Here is a 24,288-nt window from a genome sequence, read left to right on the forward strand (position 1 = left end):
CGAGTGACATTTATCAGTGCCACCTCGCCTTGCTGGTTGTCCCCACATTGTCTTGGGAGAACTTCATCAACATCCTCTCACCCCTCCTCCCTTTATCGCTCAATCCCTGCACCCATACATCCATCTGTCTAGCAAAACAGCCATTCAACTGTCCACCCGGGCTCGGAGTGACAGTGCCTGCAGATGAGTGAAGTAATGAGAGATAGAGGGAGAGGGGACGCTGTGAGAGATGGAGATGGAGGGATGACAGAGGGTTGCAAGGACACACTGTTCGTGCTGCTGCATATTGATGCTGTGGTTGCAACACATGGGAGAGACATACATACAGCACACACACATACGCTTGATAACTGCAAATTACCAGCAGCACAATGCAAGCGGGGGGTTGCTAAAAGGGCCCAGCTCATTAACCCGACAGTTTTGGGACTTGACAGATAAAATATTGAATTGCTGATGATTGTTTGTTGGTTGGGTTGAAAGATGCACAATGCTGCAGCCACTGGGTGCAGATGATGAGGTCACATTGCTCGGGGGCTCCTGTGAGCAAGAGTCAAAAGATGGAAGAAGGGTTGAAATAACCTTATGTGGATCATGTGCCACATAGGAGCCATAGCAGAGGACATAAACTGCTCTGTTTCTCTTCTTTTTTTCCTTTCTTTTCTACAAATTAATGTGACTCTGTCCTCTAGGCGGGATGTAGGTGAGCAAGAAGGGGATTAGAGATCTGCTGTGACTTATTCAGAATATCCACAAAATAGTCTGTTTCTTTAAAAAAAAAAAAAAAGTTGAGGACAAACATGGGAAAGATGTATATAAGTAACAAAAGAGTGAACTTAGATGATAGTTCTGATGAAAATTTAAATTGTACAAAAGCTTAAAAGACCTCCCCATTTCCCTTCCTGAGGAACAGTTTCTTGACACCCTTCAGATCATTTCTGATGAGGCTTTGGCGAACAGTAAACAGATCAGAAACATCTCTCTGGTCCTGTTTTGGGTCTTTGCTGCATTTTTCCCTATTTTAAATACTATTCATAGAATAGATAGTTTGTTTTATTCTTTTATTCTTCTTTGGTCCTCCACTTCTTTCTTTGATTCTTTTCGAAGGCCACACTGCACACAGTGCCAGAATGTGAAAAGTCTTTGGAAATCACGTTGCTGGCTTAAAAAACGATTTTGTGTCTGTTGAATTGTGCTATCTTTGGCATTTTCAATAGATTCAACTAAAGAAATCGGGGGAAAAAAAGATGTTTGTGTGATAGACTGCTAGTAACAAAATGCCTAAAGATGAAACTAAAAATAGATTTAGCAAAGTTGTCTGTTATGTGTACTAGTTCATCCTTTTTGGTGGTTACCTGATTGATTTGCAGGTCAGTGTTGAGTGCCTTAGCAAGCAACTAAAAAAAGCATTCCCCTAAAAATGATTAAGGACTGGACTGAAAAGGAGTGATGTTTCTTAAGACTTTTGCACAGTACTATTATTATTATTATTACAGTTTAAAGCTTTGGACATTTGTCTGTGTCCTTTCTTTTTAATTTAAATCTGTTTTAGCATTTATTTTATGGGTTTTGGGTTGTCTTTAATTTCAAAAAGTGTGAATAAATGCCTGTTTTTAAATGATCATTATTTTTCCCCCTCTGGTCCTCATTCAGGGACCCACAGGGAACAATTGAATCCAAAGTGGCATCTTTTGTTTGGTTTGACTATCATTCCATCTAAATGTTATTCCCTTGGGCTGTGGAAATTTATCTGACTTTGCATTTAAAAAGCAGTTAATCAGGTACAGAAATATTGGCACTCATAATATTCACAGGCTCCGTCCTTTAACCAAAAAACAAACACATTCAGTTTCAAAAGACAGTAAAGAAGCTATAATCTTCAATTATTTTATTCCACAATTACATTAAACTGGTTAATATTGTTTCAGCATTAATTAAAATGAGCTGAATTTGACCGGGAATGCTTCTCACATCAACATCTCTTTTATCCTTACACCTTCTGTTTCAGGTATGATGCTGGGAGGTGGTTGTGGTAGAGAGCTGGCTCACTGGATCATACATGGCCGCCCTGAAAAGGACATGTACGGCTATGACATCAGGTACATCACTCCACAAAATCTACTCAAAATTCTTCAGATTATCACTTTAGCAAAAGGCAGCAGGAACTGCAGCAAGTTTTAATGAAGTCTGAACGATTGTGACTTTTAATGAGCATCTTTTGAATCCGTCTCCCTTCTTTCTCAGGCGCTTTCATAACTCGCTGACAGACAACAAACGGTGGATCAGAGAGAGGAGTCACGAGTCGTATGCTAAGAACTACTCTTTAGTGTTCCCCTTTGATGAGCCGCTGGCCAGCCGAAACATGAGGAAGGATCCTTTCCACCAGGTAGGTCAGTGGTTTGCTCTCCAGTGCAGACAGTTAATCAGTGTTTCATGAGGAGTTCAAGGAAGTGACCCACATGCTTTGTCTTTGTGCTGGGAGTTAGTCACACTCCTTTCAGCTGTGGTGTGAGTCACGGATGAGTTTGAGATAAGCGCAGAAATGATAAAAGAACTACTGTATGAACAGGTAGTCTAGCAAATGGTGACAGAGAGCACAGGACTCATGCACGACTCAGGCACAGATGAAAAGTTTAAACCTTTTTATTAAAGTTAGGCAGGCAGAAGCTGGCAAGTAGGTGGGTGAAGGGGAAGAAGATACGCATGATTTTTTTTTTTTTTTTTTTTCCTTTGAGATAAACATTAAGCCTAACCTTGGCTTCCTTAAAGCTTTTTTTAGTTGGGTAATCGTCAGGGCATTTACTTACTGTGTCTGTCTTGATTTAGACAAACATGCATGCTGGTTTGTGGACCAATATCCAGTCCATGTTTTTCCCTGCATGTAACTTGACCTGTCATTTCCGATTTCTTCCCTCTGTTACCCGTCTAACTTTTGCACTTTTCTCCTTCAGTCACTCAGTTTTCTTCATTTATTCATTCAGGTTTTCGTCAGATTCACACAAGTCTGCTTCCCTTTTTTCTTCTTCTCGTAATTGTGTTGCTTTAGTTATTCTCATTAAAGTCTGCATTTTATGTGTTTCCCCTTTCTTTCTCTTTCTACACTTCTGCTACCACAACATCTGGCTGGCTAGCTGAGACAGAAATGTGCAGATAGAACAAATCTACATATAAATGATGCTGCTGAAACCCTAGCTTGTCACATTTCCATGTGTGTGAATGTCATAAAAGGGACTTAAAAGACTTGTGAGAGATATAGGCATACAAGTGTTTGTAAACTCGAGGTTTGGGACACGGGGATCTCACTTTCTTATTCCGTTGCCTTTGTTCAAACCTAGAGGCAGCTGATTCAAGCAGAAGGCAGTTAGAGGTGTAAGTTATCCCCAGCAGTTACATTTAATAATGCAACCCCTGCCAACATGAATCTAAATGCTACACTTAGTTTCAGTAGCCTGGTCTCAGATGTCTTTCAGCTTCCCCTCCCTCCTGAGCCTGGCACAAACTTTTAATGGGCCCCACTACCACACTTTATGCATTAATGATCCACTTAGACATGCTTTCCTATTCCAGAATTCATTTACATTTAACGGTTGCAATTTGTACCCCCACTCGGAAATGTAGGCATCTTTTCATGAAAGATTATTAACACAAATTCCATTAGTAACATTGCCAATTTGTCTTGTAGCTTATATCGTGTGCTTTCTCAGAGTTTGCTTCGTTTAAATATATGAGGGGGTTTTCAACATCTGGTTTTTGCTCTTCACTATGAAATAAAAATAATTTGTAATCATTATAACTTAAGTTTGCCTTATAGTCATTGGAAGATCTTGTTGTTTACTTGGATCTATGAGTATAGGTTTCTTTGTGTTGGGGAAATAGTAAAATGAAGTCAGATTGAGCAAAAAGTCAGTAAAAAGCAAAAGAATTTAAGCCTTACTTACAGTCATGGTAAAACGTACATACACCCTCTTTCAATTATAAGGTTTAAATATTATGATTTAATCTGGTCGTTAGCAGATCTTTGAATCAAGGAAATAAAACCTGAGATGAACAACAAGAAGTACCATTTTACACCATGTCATCGTCTATTTAAAAGAAAAATAATCCAAAATGCAAAAGCAGGTTGTGGAAAAAACAAAGTACACCTTACTGCTTCCATAGCAACTAAGAGGGCAAATAGCAGCCAGGTGTTGCTAATCAAATGCACTTGATTAACTGATCAAGTGTAAAGTTTTGGCAGGTCGGGAGTAGTCAGAAATGTGTTAACACAGACATCAATGATAGCGGTGAAGTGACTGTTGCTGCTTTCTGTCTGGGAAGGCTTACCGTGCTATTTTGAAGCCCATCCTTGTACAGTGAGAAAGGTTACTCAAGTGGAGCCAGTCTTCTCGGGGGTGGATGTCCCAGCAAATTCACCCCAAAGCCAGACCGTGCAACGCTCAGAGAAGCTGCATAAACCCAAGAGCTACCTCTCGCGTCTACCGTGGACTCTTCTGTATACTAAATCCACGTATAGGCAAAATTGGGTCATGCGACAGGACAATGATCCCAAGCACAGCAGCAAATCTGTAACAGGATGCGACTCAAGACGTTGCACCGAGTCAGTGCAATGACTGAAGTTTTAAAGAGTGGGCCAAAAAATTCTCTATGGCTAAATCTATTACTTCAGGTCAATAGTGATAAAGGTGGTTTGTATAAGCTTTTGCATCATGGGGTATACACATTTATTTCACACAAAACTAATGACGTGGTGTATTATATAATATAATTGAGAGAGCGTTTACTTAATTTTTTTACCATCCATGACTGTCTAGCACAACAACAAGTAATCTTTTCATGTGTAACACACCTGTGACCTTTCCTATTTAACACAAGACAAAGGTTTAATGTATTGTGGCTCGGAGGTACTTAAGGGTTGGATCAATCGGGGAAGCTATGCAAGTAATGAGACTGTCTAGCTTTAAGAGGCAATATGGGATTATTTCAGAGCACATGCAGGCCATCTCTGACACTGCTGCTCACACGTTTTCTCCACCTCGGTAGCACAGATGGTAAATATAGCCTAGTGTGGGAAGTTTTGGCAAGAGACTGCTAGATGCCTGCTAGGAGCAGAGCATAGCAGAACATACCTACCGACTGTGGGCGACTGTCAGTTTAACAAGGAGCCCTGATATATCTTTTCTAAAGACTGTTCAAGAAATAAGAAGTTTAATATTTCTGCAGCAATTTATGGAAAACTAACAGTGTACTTGCACTCTCATTGATTCCTGTGATGTTAGATTAGAGTTTTATTGTTTAGGCCAGACAATCTTTTCTCTTTTTGACAGAATGTACTGTATTATCTTTATACTGACAATGGATCAAAAGACTGGGTGTGATGGGGGGGGGGGGAGGTTTGCTTGTTGTGACTAAACCACAGAGAATTATTATCACAATACCTCTCAGCTAGAGTTTTTCCAATTCATGCTGGAGAACAGAGCTTAAAGGAAATTGTAGTTCGATCCACAGGTGTCCAGAAATACAGCATCGACTGTGTTCATGTATGTTTTCTTCTTTTGGAAATTGTCAACTGTTTGCTCCCACTTTCGCCCTCATTTAAAGTGTGAGAGTGTGTCCAAGTTTTGTGTTAGTTCATCATGTTGACCTCTAGTGAATAAATAGCAATTCTTCAAAGACAGACACGAACTGCTTTTGCTGTACTGTGCTCCGTATGTGTGGTTGTTTTCAGGTGCTCACAGAGCAGGGCTGCATGTTCCAAGAGCGGCATGGCTGGGAGAGACCTGGCTGGTTCAACAAAGAAGGACCTGCTCCTGTGAGAAACACACTTACACTGCACATATTCTGAATGCTATACATAGTCGCAGGCACACTTTTATATAATTGCCCCGGTGATATTTTTCAGAAGCCATGCTGGATAGAGGCTGTTAGAACATACTGACTGCCAATAATGGATGATGCTACCAGTGTCTGGCTCAGTTCTACATCTTGCCTTGTTTCGTGCGAAACCGTAATGATTAATTAGCTTCTAATTGTTTTTTGTGTCATATTGCACAGGTTAAAGACTATGATTATTACGGAGCTTACGATGTGAAGAGGAATGAAAAGTACAAATACGATGAACTGCTAGGTCAAGAGTACACCTTTGACTTCCCTCCACATCATGACGTGGTAAGAGACAGTACTAAGAGTAAATGGTATGTGTGGCTGAGCGTGGGTGATCGATAGTGCAGTATTACCGTGCGGTCAGATGAGTATAAACGCACTGAAGGCTTCTAAGGGGAAGTCGGTGAGTTTAATGGTGTTTAAATGGTATCGAGGGAGAACACACGCTAACTCAGCAGCTTGCAGGATTAAATTAGAGGAGAGAATGCTAACCTTGATTTTAAAATCTCTCTTCACTGCTGTAATGAATGTTGCTTTCAGGGATCTGACAATAACATGCATTCTTCTTAGAAACATCATGCTTTGCAGAGTTGGGACAGTTTGTTTTTATCCTTTTGCTATCATGTTCTTTTTGTTTTATTTTTATTTAGATTAAGAACGAGTGCCTCTCATGTAGACACAGTGTGGCTGTGTTTGACATGTCCTACTTTGGAAAGTTCTATCTCACTGGACCCGATGCCAAGAAGGCAGCTGATTGGCTGTTCACTGCTGATGTCAACAAGAAGCCAGGTCAGAGTAAAAAAAAAAAAACAAGAAAGAAAGATTGACAGAATAAAAAGGGCAGCTACGTGCATAGAGTTATGAAAAAGATGCCAACAAGCGAGGAATAGCAGCCTTCTACACAGGACTAAATACCAGTATGTAATGTGTCTGGTATGCTGTTAACAGTGGCGACAAACGTCTCTACTGCTTCATTTTCTTGTATTCTTGTCACAATCAGCAAACTGACAACCGTGTCTGAATCCTACCATTGTGCAGATATGAAAATGGAAAGCTGCGTTCTTTACATTGCTACTTTTTTGGCCCCAGAGCCTTTCCAAAGGTGAGATCAAGTTCTGAAGAAGTGAGAAGACAGATAATCCTTTTAGTTTTAAGCCTCTCTGTTACTTTCCTGTATGGATTTAAAAAATGTATGACACCGGCATCTGCTGAGGTTCGGCGCACTCGCATCTTTATAACTTGAACCCCCAAGTGTTTTTCTCTTTCTGTTTGTAGTCTTCAGACCTGATTAAAACTAGTAATAACATACTTTCTAAGAGTGCATGAGGGTCTGTTAAAGACAGCCTGTATGACTAGGTCTGTCTCTACCTCCATCTGTACATGTGTGGTCAAGTGCCACTGCATTGAAATCATTTCAGATTTGGAAAAAAGAAATACATTTCTTGTTACTTATCACAGAAAGCAAAGTCAAAACAGCTAGAAGTCTGAGCTAAAGTAAAATGAAAACCAAGGGAAAGGTTAACCCCTCTTTTTGATGAAAGAAACAATCAATCAAAACAATACTTTTGCACAGTACTCTGCTACAAAAAAGCAGAGTTTTATGAGTTAAGAGGATCAGAGCCACGATTATTGTTCCTTCAGAACAACTAAGTTGTGAACTTAGTGTCAGTACACTTGAATGTATTAAATATTCATCCCTGTTCACACATAGAGCACGCTTCCATCAGTATGTTTCCACTCAACAGCATGCTTAAAATACGTCTGCAAAGTCTGCAGCACGTATTAATTGTTTGTGTGTGTGTTGCAGGTACCACTGTGTATACCTGCATGCTGAATAAAAGAGGAAGGTCAGAGGCCGACCTGACTGTGAGCAGACTGGAGCCTGGTGTGGCCAACCTGCCCCTGGCACCAGAATCCAGCGGTGAGAAATAGTGTGTAGACGTGTGTGTTTCACAGTTACTTGCTGCACTCTTTACCTATTACTGTTATTTCATTCATCTCCCTATCTCCGCATCACTATTTGTCAGCTTAGCTGTTGTATTTTGTTTATTGGATTTAATAATGTGCTATTCTGTTTTATCTTATTTCAGACTTATTGTTATTTTTTTCTCTGTTATTTGTGGTTCTTTCGCCCAATCAGTACTGTTTATCCACATTTATTAATTATTTTTACTCTTGTCTCACTCAAGAAAAGAGAATATCATGAAAGATGTGTCTCCTTTTGACGTTACACAGCAGTAGCTTGTTTCTTTATGTTGTCATTTTGACTCCACTACATCAAAAAAAGCCTGGAAAATAACATCTGTTCAGGTATCCCTTATTTCTATTACCACAGCTGCTGATTGAAAAACCCCAGGGAGCACATGAATCACAGGAGATAAATTAATTTGTTAAGTAATTAATGTTGCGTAATGACATCTTAGGTGGGAAGCGGCAATTAAAATGCCATGAAAAAGTTGCTGCCGCTCTATTAATTATGCAAATTTCTTGACAAGTCCTGCTGAATATATCTACATAAAGTAAGTGGAAGGATTCAACAGAGTCAACTTTCAAAACATCTTAATGTAATAAACTCTGTTATCTCATCATCAGATCACCTAATGTAGCTGTCAGCTGAGATTCTTCACACTTGTGATTACAAACTGTATGCTATAGATAAAGTGGTTTCATGTGTCTTTCTCTTTCTTATACTTGACCTGATCGCCATCTGACTTTGCTCCAGGTGATGCATATTACCTGGCCATTGGAGGCGGTGTGGCAGAACACAACTGGAACCACATTAAAACAGTTCTTCAGGATCAAGGCTTTCGCTGCCAGTTGACGGACCACTCTGAGGACATGGGGATGATCAGCATCCAGGGGCCCAAAAGGTGAGGAAAGCAAGAGGGTTAGAAGTGAATGTTAACTCTGGAATGACTTATATCCAGATGAGAAATGAACAAGAGAACAATTGAAGGTGTGTATCCAACTGTTAAGAGACTATAGGGTACTGAGACCTTTGATATCAACTCTGACCTGCAAAATCCTTGTAAACCTTGTGAAGTTCAGGACACCTGGGGTACCTTGCTCAGTATGCAGTCTACTACTGCATGATACCACCTCATCGTACATTTATTGGTTAGATTATTTTTTAGGGCTTCTCAAGTTCACTCTTCTGCACCTCAGAGCTGAAAATAATAAATCCCATGAAGGTTTGCATCAGCTTCCAAGTTGAACACTAGTGATGAGTTTCAAGGATTAAGTGTTAATTCTGCTGGCTTACATAAATAATTTTCAATAGACTCTGTCAATGATGCAGTTTGTCAGAGATTTTGAGAAAACGGGTGCAGTGATTTATTGAAACATGTGCAGACACAACGGAAATCCATTATATAAGGCAAAAACAGAGTTGCACTAATGGAAAGTTCTGCAGGCTTCTTGACGGACATTCAAAGCTCTTCTTTGGATGCTGGATGATTTTTGCTCGCTTCAAGATGATCACAAGCTGCTTCAATAATGTTGAGATTTCAGATTTCAGTTCATCACTCCATAAGACCTGTTGTGACATAGCAATTATTTCTTCAGCTTCAACCATCAACATCAGCTTGATTTCTTAATCTACGGATTCAAATTTGTGCACGGTGCAAGTAAAAATCTTACTGCAGATATGGAGGGAGATCAATGTTTTCTTTATCCTTCCCACAGTTTCCCTTTGCTCAACACTCAAATAGTGAAGCTACACCACCTTTACCTATTCCTTATCTTATTCTCTGCACTCCACATCTATCTTTTTCTTCCCCTCTCACCTCCTCTCCTCCCCAGCTCACCGCCCTCTGTCTTTGTTCTTCCCTCTCACCAGCAGCAGGGTTAGTCCACTCCGTTCCCTGTGTGGGTTTTGTCGATTTTTTTTTTTCTTGAGGCTTTGCTTCTTTCTCCTGTTCTCCTAAGTTTCTTTTCTCTGTCTCTGTGGATTGTATCCACTTCTTTCTCACACACACCCCCTGTGCTCAGTGTCATCTTCACTTTTTTTTCCTAGGTTTTTCTATCCCTCTTGCTTTTATTGCTTACGTCAAACTGGAAACCACTGCGTCACTGCTAGATAGTCCAGTATGTGCTCTGTGTGTATGTGCTCTCTATGTGTGTGGTGTGTGTGTGTGTGATTTTTATATGCTCATACACACAAGACAATATCTATGATGATTACGGAGTTCATTGACTTTTCTTTAGCATCCAAAGCACATTTATTTCATGAGTGTGCATATTTTCACCCGTGTGTGTGTGTGTGTGTGTGTGTGTGTGTGTGTGTGTGTGTGTGTGTGTGTGTGTGTGTGTGTGTGTGTGTGTAATTTAGAAAAGACTGGCATCTGTGTTGCCTCTCTGCGCACATTACTGTAATCATTTTTAGCTCCTCTGTATTGTTTTTGCCACGTTTGAGAAATTCAGCATTTTGGGGGTTTTGTTTTCTTACGAAGCAAATTGATCCCTTTAGAGCATGAGGAGAGGAGCGATTGCAGCATTTATGGAAATGTGTTTGCCCGTGTTTTCCCTCCCTGAGTCGTCTCATTCAAATTCACTCAATAGGGGAGTCTTTAAACTTGCAGCCTTTCTCTCATGCAGCTTTGGCAGTGTGTTCCAGTGGGCAAAAGTAGTGCTTAACCACTCGCTTTTGCAATTATGCACCTTGTGCGCTGTATAATGGATGAAATTATGTGACGTCCTTTAATCGAGCCTTGTTTGTGTGGATGCGGATTCTCAGACGCACAGCTGAGAGCCACAGTGATGCGGCAAGTAGGAGAAACAAATTGGTAGTTGCGAGTGCCCCTTTTGCCAAATACGCAAACACACATACAAAACAGAGCAATTCACTGATTATATATAGCTAATTAGCCTTTGCTGTTGGGCTCTTAAGTTCAGTGAGAAAGGGATGGGAGGAACTGGAAAATGGCACAAAAAAAATTATTATTAGCCCCACACATGCATTGAGACCTCCACACATACATATGTTAGAAACCCTACATATTCCAGCTATATTTCTGCAGGGAATTTTAAGAGCATTCGTTTTTTGTTTTTTTTTCCGCATTTATTTCTTTTGAATTAGAGGACACCCCTCCAGTTGCATTTCTAACCCTTCCCCTGATATCTTCATCCCTGGCTTCTTGCCACAATATTACAAAAAATATCTCTTTGACGAGGCCTCACACATTGTATTCTCTACCTGCCCACTCACAAACATACAAATGTACAAGCAGCACAGTGAGCTAAACTTAGCCCCCCCCCCCCCTTTTTTTTTTTTTTTTTGTTACTGTTGACTCATTTTTTTTATGTAATATTGATTTTGTGTGTGTGTGTATGATTGTGGGAGAAGAGCTGGTACATTTTTGGATTGTTCCAGCATTATTTGTGCTGGTAAAACGTATACCAAAATATAAAAATAAATACATAAAAAATGTCAACAATAATTGTGTTTCTGCACTCTGGTTGCACAAATACAGAAAATGTGTTGAATGACTGCCAGAGTTTCTTCTTCTTCTTATTGGTGTTTTTTTCCCTTTTTTGCAGCCGGGAGGTATTACAGGAGGTTTTAGACACAGACCTGAGCAACGAAGCTTTCCCCTTCTCCTCACACAAAGTTGTTATTGCAGCAGGACATCAGGTGACAGCACTCACACACCCGTTACATGCACACACACATGTACACGATGGATGCTCTACATTTCTCTGCTTCAAAATAACCCTGTCTGTCTTAGTTAAATGAAGAATGCAGTTAATTAAAAATGCCACTATGCAAATTGCATGCTGTTGAGTGAAACGGTATTTTCTTTTCTTTTTTTATTTAAAAGGTTCAGTCATCAAAGATTGTACACTGTGTGTAGGAGGAACAGATGGTGTGTCTCAAGGCGTCCTTGTGACTTCCTTGCATGTCGAGTCTGTCCAAAATTTATGTATTTTTTTTCACATTCTACCTTTTCTTCCTCCGTCCCTGAGGTCTACTGACTCAAAACAAAGTTTATAAGGCCGTGGCTTAGAAGTAGGGCTGAACGATATATCGCATTTGCGATAATATCGCGACATGATCAAGTGCAATTTTCTAACCGCAAAGGCTGCGATTATACTGCGATTATATTATACAATTCATGGGCTGCATCCTCCTGAGGCCGCATTTGTAGACCGATTACGTCACAGCGACGCGCCGAAGGCTGTCCAAATTACTACCATATCCCAGAATTCATAGCGCGGCCCAGCCAAACTCCAGTTTCCAGCAATGGCGGCCGCTACTAAGTTTTAAAATTACTCATACTAATCTTTCTGGGTCACAAAATAAACTTTTAACATATTTTCAGGCGAGAAAGTAGTTGTGTAAACATCAAATATCTGCTTGGTTTATCAAGATATCCCATATTTGCAAAAGTGCTTCGACGTTTTCAGAGGCGTCTGCTACCCACCAGCTCGACAGCTAGCCGGGAGCTCGAGGGTTACTGATGCGGCCGAGAACGGCACAACTCCCGGCACATCATTTTCAGATCACCGCGGAGTTTCGCTGCTCGGGTTAAACGTGATATATAAGTCACTTAGACAACCTAAAAATGTTATTGTTGGGCTTTTTTCAGTGTTTTGTTTGTTCGTGAGTAAATCGGTTTGGCTGAGATTAAAGTTATTAGATTAGATAAAATAAAACTTTATTAATCCCCCGGGTGGGTTCCTCCTTGGTTTTCACACAGCTGACTAAACGTCAAACAGAAAACTTATTAAACAGAAGTATGAGACAGTCGAGAATTTACACCAGTGTCTGGTTATATTTTAGATAGCAAGAAGCAGACGGCCGAGTTTATTAAACTCCACCGAGACAGCGGTGACGCTAATCAGAACTAGCCTTCTGATTAGCTAATCAGAAGGCTAGACCGTCCAATTTCACGCCTTTAAACTTTAAAGGCGTGTTTGTGTGTGTGTTTATACAATTGCTATTATGTTTGCACTTTATGTGTAATGTTACTGACTGCAGAGATCAGTAAGATGTGTGTATTTTTTATTTATTAGTTTTATTTATTTCATATTATTTTTTAATTGAATGACTGTCTAGTAGTTCACAGATGTCGAAAAACTGAGTGTGGTAAAGCCACTGATTTTTTTTATGTATATTTCTGCAATCTGCACATTGTACTGACTTTCATTTTAATGTTTACACCAGGGTTCCTTGTCAGCACTTTATGCTCAGATGTTTGTAAGCTAAAAATAAACTATTGTGTATGTTCAAATATACTGTTGTGATTGAAGAAGTTAAATAAAAATGTCAGTCATCAATTCATGCATCACCTCATGTCATCATAACAGAGGTCTGTCTTCCAGGAAAGAACAGTTTAAAATTAATGTAATATAGTATTGGCCATATTATATGATGTATTGCTTGTCTTTGTTTAATAATACAGAAGACAAATACCTTAAAAAATAATCGCATATCGCATCGCAATCGCAATATTGGGGCAAAAAATCGCAATTAGATTATTTTCCATAATCGTTCAGCCCTACTTAGAAGGACATGGGAAACTCTTTGTATTCATACCATGGTACAAATAAAAGACCAATCGCGATTTTTAAAACATTTGGTTGGTATCTTAAGGGAGGGATGGAGGTGCAGTTGCTATAAAGGAAAGGGAAAAGGAGCAAAAATGATGCTCATGTACTCATTTTTAGCTGTCTTTTTATAAATTTTTCAAGAGGTGATGCAGTTAAGTGTGATCAGCCTCTGCCTTTGACCTCCACAGACTTCCTGCCCTCAAAAAAAAGAAAAAAGAAAAAGAGCATGTTGTACCAACACATGCAGCGACACATATGTCCACACACATACTCGCTCTCTTAGTTGGTCTTGCATGAATTATGCAGCGCTCTGGTGGTTGCAGTCAGCATCTTCTCACAGCTCTGCAGGAGTGTTTGTGTTGCTTGTGTGCAAGTGTGCCACTTGTGCTGTCTTCCAGCTGGTTTCTGGCCTTGTCTGGGTGACATTTTAATGGCTGCACTGCTGTGAGACCAGAACCCTCTGCTCCCCTCATAGCTCATTAGACTCTCTCGCTCTTTCTCTGTCTCTCGCTCTCTCCTAATAGCAAATGTGCAGCGGGATGGAGGGAGATACAAATTTATGTGTAGATGCAGTCTTGTACATATGTCAGCCTTTTAGCTATCTGTCTTTGATTTTTTCCAGGTAAATGTATAATTGCTGGTCACTCATGTGCTTCAGGGTGTATTTTGAATATATGCAGGCATACATGTACCTTCCCCAGAGCTTCATGCGTACATATGGGACTCAGGGTGATCCCTACATGGCCAGATGGCCTGGCTGTCACTACACCTACTGGGGAAACTGTTGTTTTCTCTCCACGTTTTTTTTTTTTTTTATTTGCTCTCTCTCATATTTTTTTTAAATTTTTTTTTTTTAGATGTGATCTTTCCATCTCCTTTTCTCTCACCTGAATTTGATGTGATTTCATTTTAAAGAGCAATATGGGATTTGTCACCTGTGTGTTCTCATATTGTTTCATTGTAACATTGTACACTCACTCGCCACCTTGTTAGTTACATCTGTTCAACTGGTCATTGCTGAAAATATCTAATCAGTCAGTCATGTGGTAGCAAATCGACACATTTAGGTATGCTGTTGACCTGCAAAACAAGCGCGTCCATGCTCACAGGTGTACACACGGGTGATCACACCCACAAACTACACCCTTTTTGGCTCCTACCTCAAAGCACACTGTGTTCTGTTGATCTTATGTGCTGCACAATAATGTTTAATATTTAGTATTTACTGTCATATTCCCATATATCATTGTGATGCTGTTTATTCTATTACTCTTGTTCTCTTCTGCTTGTTTTCTTTTTTCTTTCTCAGCAGGTGATTGATATATGCTTTTTTTTTTGCTTTTTTTCTTCTTTTTTTCTTTTTCTGCTCATTCTGTTGGTTTTTGGTTTTTGCCCTTCTCCCCCGTCCCTCTTCTCAGCTGTTTTTCTTTCCCTCTTTCTTTCTCCCCTTCTTTCCCCCAGTCAAGTCTGTCCCATGTTCAGTAAGTGAAAATAAAATAAACAATAAAAGGTGAATCAAATGGACCATTATGGCAAGGCTGGGATGGTCAATTTGGTAAAGTAAATCCGTTGGGCATCTTTCTTTGCCTTTAGACAACAATTCTGATGGCAAAAGAGCCAAACGGGACAGGCAAAAAAAAGCAAAAAAAAAAGCATCGGAATGAGGAAGACAGATGATTTATGTGACTTTGAGAACTGAAGATCTACTGTACTGGGATTTTCCCCAGAGAACCATCTCTAGGGATTGATCTTAAAAAGAGAAAATAACCAGTATGTCTGAGCAAAAATGGCTTGTTGATGCTTTGCTCGAGGCCAGGAGAATGGTCATACTGCTCTGGGCAGATGGGAAGGCAACCACTTGTTACATTCGAGGTAGGCCGAAGATCATCTCAGAGTGCCGAACATTGAGGTAGATGGATCTGCAGCAGCAGAGGACCATTGTACAGGTGGCACTCGTGTCAGCAGAGAACAAGAAACTGAGCCTACAATTTGCGTTAGCGCTCCAAAATTAGACAATAGAAGTTTGGAAAATCATTATCTGGTCTCAGTCTGAATGTCTGCTGTGAAATTTAGATGGGGCCAGAATTTAGAGTAAACAAAATGAAAACATAGATCCATCCTGCCTTGTATCAACAGCTTGAGGCTGGTGGTGTTATAATAGGGGTGGGGGCATTTTTTTTGTTGACACATTTAGGCTTCTTAGCACCAACTGAGCTTTGTTTAAACACAACAGCCTACCTGAGTATTGTTGCTGACCATGGCAATATGGAGACATATTGCCACTGAACAATATGTTCCCATATTGAACAAGCTTCTGGTTGTTCAGTGGAACAACCAGAAGCTTTCCTACACAGCCAGGCTCCACCATCAGCTAGCAGGTCCAGCCAGCAGGCCACAACCAGGCTCTACCACAGGTCTATCAGGTCTATCTGTCAGTCAGCATGTTATCCTCAGTAGTCTTTTTTTCCTTTGTTTTTATTGACAGCTTTTTTGTCTACATGATGTCTGTGGAGCAAGAAAAACCATACTTCTTACTCCTCTCAAAGGGAACAAGGTGGGATTTTACATCTTTTAAGCTTCTCAAACGTGATCATCAGCAGAGATCTCATTTTAACTGATTTATTCCATATCACTGGTTTATTTCCCAATTCTCTCACCCCCCAAAGAGATTGGGCACTAAGAGAAATCAGTCTGTAATCCTACAAAAAAAAATCTGTGAAAAGAAAATGTTTTATTGTTCTTCTGCTTCTTTTATCTGGAAATGTGCAACCTAATCCCGGTCCAGATTGCAAATGCTTAAGTACTCCTTGTGATTTTAAAACTCGAACAGGTCTTGGTATCACTCATTTACATGTCAGAAGTCTTCTTCCCAAACTTGATTTTGTGAAAGTTTGGATGAAAGAGTTAGATACCAATATTCTTATAGTATCAGAAACCTGGCTTACAAAATCGATTACTGACAAAGACATTGCAATAACAGGCTATAATCTTTTCCGTTGCGACCACCTCAGAAAGGGTGGCTGTCAAGAGATTTATTTTAAAAGACACTTCTTCAGCTGAGAGTCTAAGAGTGAAGACACACACACGCTGCAGATTTTACTTGCAAGGGTGGTCACAGAGCGCTCACACGAGAGTGGGGGGCCCTGTGATCAGCGCTCTGTTCTTGCACTTGTCTTTATTTATTTTATTTTAGTTTATTTGTGTGTGTGTGTGTGTGTGTGTGTGTGTGTGTGTGTGTGTGTGTGTGTGTGTGTGTGTGTGTGTGGTCAGTCAGAACTGGGGAAGATTCAGATAGAAATATCAGAACACGTTTTATAAAGAACAATCAGTTCTGCATGAAGAAAGGTCATCATGCAGTATTCTATCACACGTAAACTTATATCATTAAAAGCTTATACTGACTACTAAATACAATTTTCCATTGACAGTGGCGGTGTTGCAATTTATGTAAAAAACAAATTCCATGTTACTGTCTCTCCCTTTGCTGAAAGGAGGTGATCCTTCAGATGTTACTACAGGCCCATATCTAAATTGTGTGTTCTAGCAAAAGTTCTAGAAAAGTTCATTAGTGAACAACTGAAAGACTTTTTGGACAAAAATTCCTTTCTTTCCCAACATCAGTCAGGATTGAGAAAACAACACAGCACAATAACTGCTGCTATTAAAGTGGTTAATGACATCGTTAATTTAATGGACTGCAAAAAATACTGTGCTGCTCTTTTTCTTGACTTGTCAAAGGCTTTTGATACAGTTGACCATGCTATTTTATTAAATAGACTAAACAATATTGGTCTATCTGTAAATGCTGTAAGTTGGTTTTCAAATTACTTGTCAGCAAGAAAACTGTGTGTCCGTGCTGCTGGGTCTTCTTCCTCTTTTCTCCCAGTATCCAAAGGAGTTCCACAGGGCTCCATATTAGGGCCATTGCTATTTTCTCTTTACATAAACAACCTTTGTGATAATTTGTCAAATGCAGCATTTCATCTTTATGCAGATGATACAATTATTTATTGTTCATCCCCTTCAGTAGCACAAACCTTGCATTTTCTGCAGTCTGCCTTTGATATAGTTCAGTCCCATTTAACTCAACTTAAGTTGGTGTTAAATCCAGATAAATCCAAGTTCATGTTATTCTCAAATGGCAAGGAGTTGTTAGCTACGTCTCCTAAGATTAAAACAATTCAAGGAACTGAAATTGAAATGGTCACACCTTACAAATATCTAGGGATCATTATAGATCAGAATTTGTCATTTAAAACTCACATCCAAAGGCTTGTGTCGAAGTTAAAACTAAAACTAGGTTACTTTTTTAGAAATCAATCCTGTTTCTCCCTCCAAGTGAGAAAACACTTGATTCATAGAACTTTTTTACCTTTATTGGATTATGGTGACCTGCTTTTTATGAATGCACCTGCCCACTACCTAAAGAGGTTGGATACTGTGTACCATTGTGCTTTACATTTTATTACTGGCTATGGAAATCGTGTACATCATTGTTCTTTGTATGCTGCTGCTAAATGTCTATCTTTGCATATTCGCAGACTCTCCCATTGGTTGATCTTTATCTCTCGTTGGGCTGGTTCCATCTTATTTATGTGTTTATATGTGTAAAAACCACAACCAGTACAGCCTTTGTTCCCATAATACCATACAATTGATTATCCCAAAAATCTGAACAGAATTGGGGGGAAAGGCTTTTAAATACGCTGCCCCTGCTTCCTGGAATAATCTGCAGAAGGAACTGAAATTATCAGAATTGGTTACCTTAAAGGAACGAGAGAATAACTCTTTTACTCAATGTGATTGTTTTTAATGTACTCTTAATTTGATCTGTTATTGTATATTTTACACATGTTGGTATGGGATATTGTATTTGTTTTAAATGTTATATATTTATGTGGTATGTGTATTTTAACTTTTGTTGCCATGATGCCAGGTCTCTCTTGAAAATGAGATTTTTAATCTCAATGAGATTTTTTACCTGGATAAATAAAGGACTAATAAAAAATAAATAAATCCCATTATGACCACTGTGCACCCATCTTCTGAAGGCTACTTCCAGCATGTATCGCATCATGTCACAAAACTTAAATCATCTCAAACCAGGGTGTTGAACATGACAATGACTAATGACTATACTCATGGTCAGATCTCAATCCAACAAAGCACCTTTGGGTTGAATCAGGAGATTCACATCATGGATTTGTAGCCAAAAAAATCTACAGCAGCTGTGTGATGCTGTCATGTCACTACGGACCAAAATCTCTGAGGAATGTTTTCAGTGCTTTGTTGAATCTGATACAAATTAAGGCAGCAGAGTCAGTCTTGTTATGATTAAGTGGCATATTCTGGATTTTTAAAGCTTTTACTGATAATGCAACTTGATTTCAGATCTTTACATGTATTGCTTGTTTTGTTTTGTTTTTCCTCCCTGATGGTTAACGTTGTAATGAAGACACATTGCCATACTTAATTATAATATATAACATGTACATGTACTGGGACTTCTTGTTACATTACTGACACATTATATATATATTATTGTAGTGAAAAGGGAACTGAAGGAAGAACTTTTTATTTTCATCTCATACAACTTAAAAAAAAAAGTTAAGATGGACTGTTTATCAAAGATAGACATTGCCTGGTAAATGTGACATCATCTCAGAAAACACTGCCGGGGTTAGCACAGATACCTGCTATATGTAAAATGATACATTTCATTTTTCAAATGCTGAGGTTGGCGTTAAAACAGCAGTGCTAATAATAATAATGCAGACTTTTAGCCTGCAGTTTTTCAGTGCTTCAAGCCCAAAGCTATCTACATGGTTTAATCTTATTTCACTCCCAGTTAAAAATGAAAATGGCTGTCACTGTTGTAGTAAACTGCATAAAATATTAGATTATTATAACCACTACATGGCCATTCTGCTGGCTGACATTTTTGCTTTATTAATTTCACACAGTTTTCTGTAAGGGTGTGAGGGCGCTTTAGCTTACATAATACCATAGAAGAAGAAACAGAAGGAGAAGATTTGTGTGCAGATTTTCACTTTGCAAAAATGAAATGACAGGATACACAGTCTGTACTCGCAGTCTTCATCAGTTGTCAGAAGGTAAACAGATTGCAGTTGCTTCTCCTGAGCCGTTCGCTGGAGTTTTTTCTCCTCTTCCCTTTTCTGCATTTTTTGCTGTGAAGATGATGAACGTTAACACGATCTTTATTGAAAAAGACAAACTATAAAGAATGACACACAGATTGCAAAATGCTTTCCATTTTCCTTTTGATTCATAGCAACGTCTTTCATGCCTTCAGTATGATTGTATTTTCCCTCCTGTCCTTTCTTGTGCACCTTGTATCTTCGTACATCTGTCCTGATTTTTCTCTTCTGTTTTCTGGCTTTCTGTGAAGCTGCTTTTGGTATTAAAATGAATTCCATGTAAATTTGGGCCTCAAGGATGAAGTGTGTTTGTGCATGAATGAGCACAAAAAGAGTATGGCAGCTCGGTCCTCTTTGTGCATCTCTCCATCTTCTAAGCCTCTTCTCTGACCCCTCTCTCATCACAGGTGCGAGCTATGCGCCTGTCATTTGTCGGAGAGCTCGGCTGGGAGCTGCATATTCCCAAAGATTCCTGCCTTCCAGTCTACCGTGCTGTCATGGCTGCTGGTGCAAAGCACGGCATCATCAACTCAGGCTACAGAGCCATCGACTCGCTCAGCATAGAGAAAGGTAACTTGTATTTAAAGGTCATAAATCTATAACTATAATATCCAATCTAGCTCAGGTAGGATTTAACTAGTAAACAAAACAACTGAGTCTACATTTCTTTTAATAATCATCCAGCATGGAACTCAGCCAAAGTTTACTTTTAATAATATTGTACCAAATATGCAGGAAACATGGCTTTTACTCTAATCTTTTGTGTTTCTTGTTTTTAAGGGTACAGGCATTGGCACGCCGACCTGCGCCCTGATGACACACCACTGGAGGCGGGGCTAGCCTTCACCTGCAAGCTGAAGAGTTCAGTCCCTTTCCAGGGTCGTGATATGTTAGAGAAACAGAAGAAGGAGGGACTGAAGAGGCGCATCGTCTGCTTCACCACTGATGAGTCAGTAGAGCTTCTGTCGTGACATGATATTTTAATCATCAGAAAGAAATTAAGAAAATTAATTAAGGGGGGGGGCATTTATAGATGTAATTTAAATATTTTCAGCAGCACAGCAACATCCATGTTATTCCCAGGCAACAGGATCATTATATTTAAAGATGGTGCAGTGAATAAATGTAACATTGATTTGAAAAATCAAATAAAATCAAATATATGTTTTATTCCAGAGCGAAAGATGGGAACAGGTGAAGCAGTTTATAAATGTTATCTTTAGATATATTATGTTTAAGTAGTTCTGACTATTAATATTTAAGATTCATAACCTTATTTTATGAAGTAAATAATACACCAAAAAAAATACAAATCTTTTCATTTTCTGAGACCTGAGACTGTATTTATACACCAAACAACCACATTATTAAAACCACTGACAGGTGAGATGAATAACAGTGATTATCTCGTTACAGTGGCAGTTGTCAAGGAAATGAGGTATTTTAGGTTGCAAGTGAACAGTCGGTTATTAAAGTTGATGTGCTGGAAGCGGGAAACTCTGACCGACTGACAGCAGTCAGTTGTGATGGCGGGGTCTGAGTTTCTCAGAAAGGTCTTGTGGGCTGTTACTGGTATGCACTGGTTAATATTTATCAAAAGTGGTCCAAAACAAACAAATCCAGTGAAACGGCAACAGGGTTGTATTGTTGAAAACTTGACACTGCCTCCAGTCTTTCATTGTCAAATGTCAAAATCTTTGCAACATTGTTTTGAGATAAAGCTGTTATCATTATCTGCATCTCTTACTCTGTGGCTTTTAGGAAAGTCCCGATGTTTGGTCTGGAGGCTATTTACCGCAATGGTGTTCCTGTTGGTCACCTCCGACGTGCCGACTATGGCTTTTATATCGACAAAACTATTGGTTATGGATACATCCGCAATCCAGATGGAGGAGTGGTAAGTGCCTTAAAAGCACCAACACACTGCACACTTATTCTGACCACATTCTCTCCCGTTTTCCAGTGTTTGTGTTAAAATATGAAAATGGCAGAGATCTGCGCTGTTGTGAAAAAAATGTGTCGAGTTTACTAAATCCTTGAAAGTAAAGTGCAGAAAACTAAAATGATCACACGAGCCGTTGTCATAACTGAATATCAGACAGATTAGATTAGTAGCTAAGGTTGCGTGCAGCAGTTGACTTCTGTGATTTTAATATCTGCTTAGATATGTGTCATATGTCCCTGCATGTATTTCTGCATTTAAATTCTTCTCAAGGTTTTTCTTTGATTAGTAATAAACAAGTAGTATGCACGCGTATGGTTAGCGTGAGGCTCCAGGACATGGAGCATGTGTCTGTCAGCGAATGAATTCGAGACACGGTGACAGATTAGTGGGAGAGTCGGGGAGTCAGTCAGTGAAAATTAGCACTTGGTGTTACGAGCGAGCTGACACTGAGTCATGAGGGAATTGATAGCTTCCTGTGCTTTAAAACTCCTGCAGTCACATTGTCCGTTCTGGAATAATCTGCCTGCTCGGAGCAGTATTTTATACAACCAACAAGTAATGGTGTTCCTCCTCTATGACTTGTCAGATTTTTGTGATACTTGCACACAAGCATTTACAACCAAACTGTGCTCAGGGTCAGGGTTTTATTTGTCATCTTACGGACTATATACAGAACCATCCATCACAAATCGCACAGTCACAAATGGCATTTGTATGCAATTTGTGAATTGTGATGGATCGTGAGCCTGATGAGCTGCTCCGTCATTCTGGTTTACAAAGTACGTGGATTCTTGCTCATCTCTTTTTGCTCCCTTGTCATTTTCATCTTTAATGTGTCCTTGTTTGACACATTTGAAATTCTCCTCCCCATACTTGCTTATCGTTCTGTCTTTTTTGTGTTTTATGACTTATCATTTTCTCTCACCGTCTCTTTCTTCATCAGGTTAGCGCTAACTTCATAAAGAGTGGTGAGTTTACCCTGGAGAGGATGGGAGTAGTATACAAGGCCAAAGCACACCTCAAATCTCCTTTTGACCCTGAGAATAAGCGTGTCAAGGGCATCTATGATTGAGATCAGACCACACATGTAAAAACTGACGAAAAACACACCAGCTACAGAACGGCACCAGAGGTGGAGGGATTTACAACCTTTTGTACGAGCAGCTGTTTTTGTCTTCTGTCAAATACAAGTTCATCTCAAATGTTGTTAATTTTGTTCTGATTTGATGGGACTCATGTGCATATGATCGATTTTATGCTCATTTGTAAAATGTTGCATGTTGAAAGCTGGTGAAAAATGTGCATCAGTAAAAATCAGATATGACTGGATTGTTAAGGGTGCTTCTGTTTCTTGTCTCCACGTTTTTATATCCACTCTGAGAGTAATAGCACACTGTTTGAATCGTCATGCAAGTACTAATACCATGAAAACGTTCAAGGGATACACTGATCGTATTATCTCTAAGAGTCGAGGGATTTGTGGTCCAGATTGCCTTCATCTTTCCAGGGTTTAACTTAAGAACTTTAATAACGGATGATGTATTTCAAACCGTTTTTCTTTTTTTTTTTAATAATAACTAAAACATCTGTTGGTTGTTTATGTCAAAGGATCAACAGCCAGAAATAGTAAAGACAATTAACTCTTAATCTGCAACTAACCCTGTTAGTAGAGTTTTCAGTGCAACTCTTTGGATAGAACTTGGGTGTGTGTGTGTGTGTGTGTGTGTGTAACAGTACAAACAGCTGATACAACAGATATTTGGATGTTTTTATCCAAAGTAAATATCAATAAATATACTTCTCAGTTTTTGGGAAGGTCCTTTGAAAAAGCTAATCAGGCTGAAGAGAAAGCTATCCTTTATTAGAAGTACTTTGATATTAATGGCGGTGTTAATTTGACCTTTTACTTGGTTATACTAATACTCTGTAATGGGGAGTAAAATTATTCTCATAACAATACAGACATTTACAGAGAATACAATAACTGTTTGTGCTGATAATGATGACAAAATCCAGAGGCTTTTTTTTTTTTTTTTGTTCTCTAAATCTGAAGCAGTCATCCTGGGAGAGAAAGGAAGGCAAAAAAAGAAACACCCAAAGGCACGACGTACCAGGGAAACAAGACACTAATGAAGTAGAATAACAGAAGACAGCAGTTTTCAGAAAACACTTTTGGGAAAAGATCTCCTTTGTCTTCTGATCCGTCCCCTCATGGTCATGGCATTATGTGTTAATGTACCGCCTTTTGTTCTTTAACAGATAGAAGTTTGCTAAATAAGGCGAGCAGTTAATTTATGCATAGGTAAACCTCTCATTTTATCTTTGCTATAATTCCTAAATATTTAAATTTGAAACTAATAGTAACGCAAGACATGACTTTATAGATGTCATGCTGGGAAAAATTAAGTTGTTGATGAATACCTTGACTTATATTGATTTTTTTTTTTTTTTTTTAAAAAGACTAAATGCTCTTAATGTACAGAGAATCTTATCTTTAATGTAGGTGCTGTTTTTTTAGTTATAATTATTCTTAGTGTTTACACAAGCATCTAAATCTGGTTTGACACTCATAAGACAATGTTTTGTTTACTCTAACTTACACGAATACACTTGGAGTCCAGCACACACACTGTGAACAGCTCAGAAAAAGGTGTCTAAATAATGGAAGGCATTTGTATGTGTGTTTCCTGCTTCTCCCGCCGATGTTTGTTGAAACCAGTTCAGCACGAAATGTTTACTAATGTGGAATGATTCATC

At 39.1% G+C, this 24,288-nt stretch overlaps 1 protein-coding gene across 1 annotated transcript in view; it reads left to right on the forward strand.

The window, feature by feature from the left end:
• The window catches only part of sardh (sarcosine dehydrogenase), a 45,177-nt gene extending 21,196 nt beyond the window's left edge, over positions 1 to 23,981 (forward strand). Inside the window, exons 11-22 of the mRNA XM_085413683.1 lie at positions 2,006 to 2,096; positions 2,242 to 2,383; positions 5,723 to 5,806; positions 6,049 to 6,162; positions 6,528 to 6,666; positions 7,685 to 7,798; positions 8,600 to 8,747; positions 11,416 to 11,509; positions 19,994 to 20,156; positions 20,367 to 20,535; positions 21,348 to 21,483; positions 22,475 to 23,981. Coding sequence (XP_085269809.1) covers positions 2,006 to 2,096; positions 2,242 to 2,383; positions 5,723 to 5,806; positions 6,049 to 6,162; positions 6,528 to 6,666; positions 7,685 to 7,798; positions 8,600 to 8,747; positions 11,416 to 11,509; positions 19,994 to 20,156; positions 20,367 to 20,535; positions 21,348 to 21,483; positions 22,475 to 22,603 — 1,523 coding nt within the window. The 3' untranslated portion in view covers positions 22,604 to 23,981. The remainder of the gene's footprint in view (positions 1 to 2,005; positions 2,097 to 2,241; positions 2,384 to 5,722; positions 5,807 to 6,048; positions 6,163 to 6,527; positions 6,667 to 7,684; positions 7,799 to 8,599; positions 8,748 to 11,415; positions 11,510 to 19,993; positions 20,157 to 20,366; positions 20,536 to 21,347; positions 21,484 to 22,474) is intronic.
• Positions 23,982 to 24,288: the final 307 nt, after the last annotated feature.

The sequence above is a fragment of the Rhamphochromis longiceps genome, linkage group LG7 (genome assembly GCF_057381845.1).
Source record: "Rhamphochromis longiceps isolate RC_006_pf linkage group LG7, R_longiceps_female_GT1.1, whole genome shotgun sequence".
Taxonomy (NCBI): Eukaryota; Metazoa; Chordata; class Actinopteri; order Cichliformes; family Cichlidae; genus Rhamphochromis; species Rhamphochromis longiceps.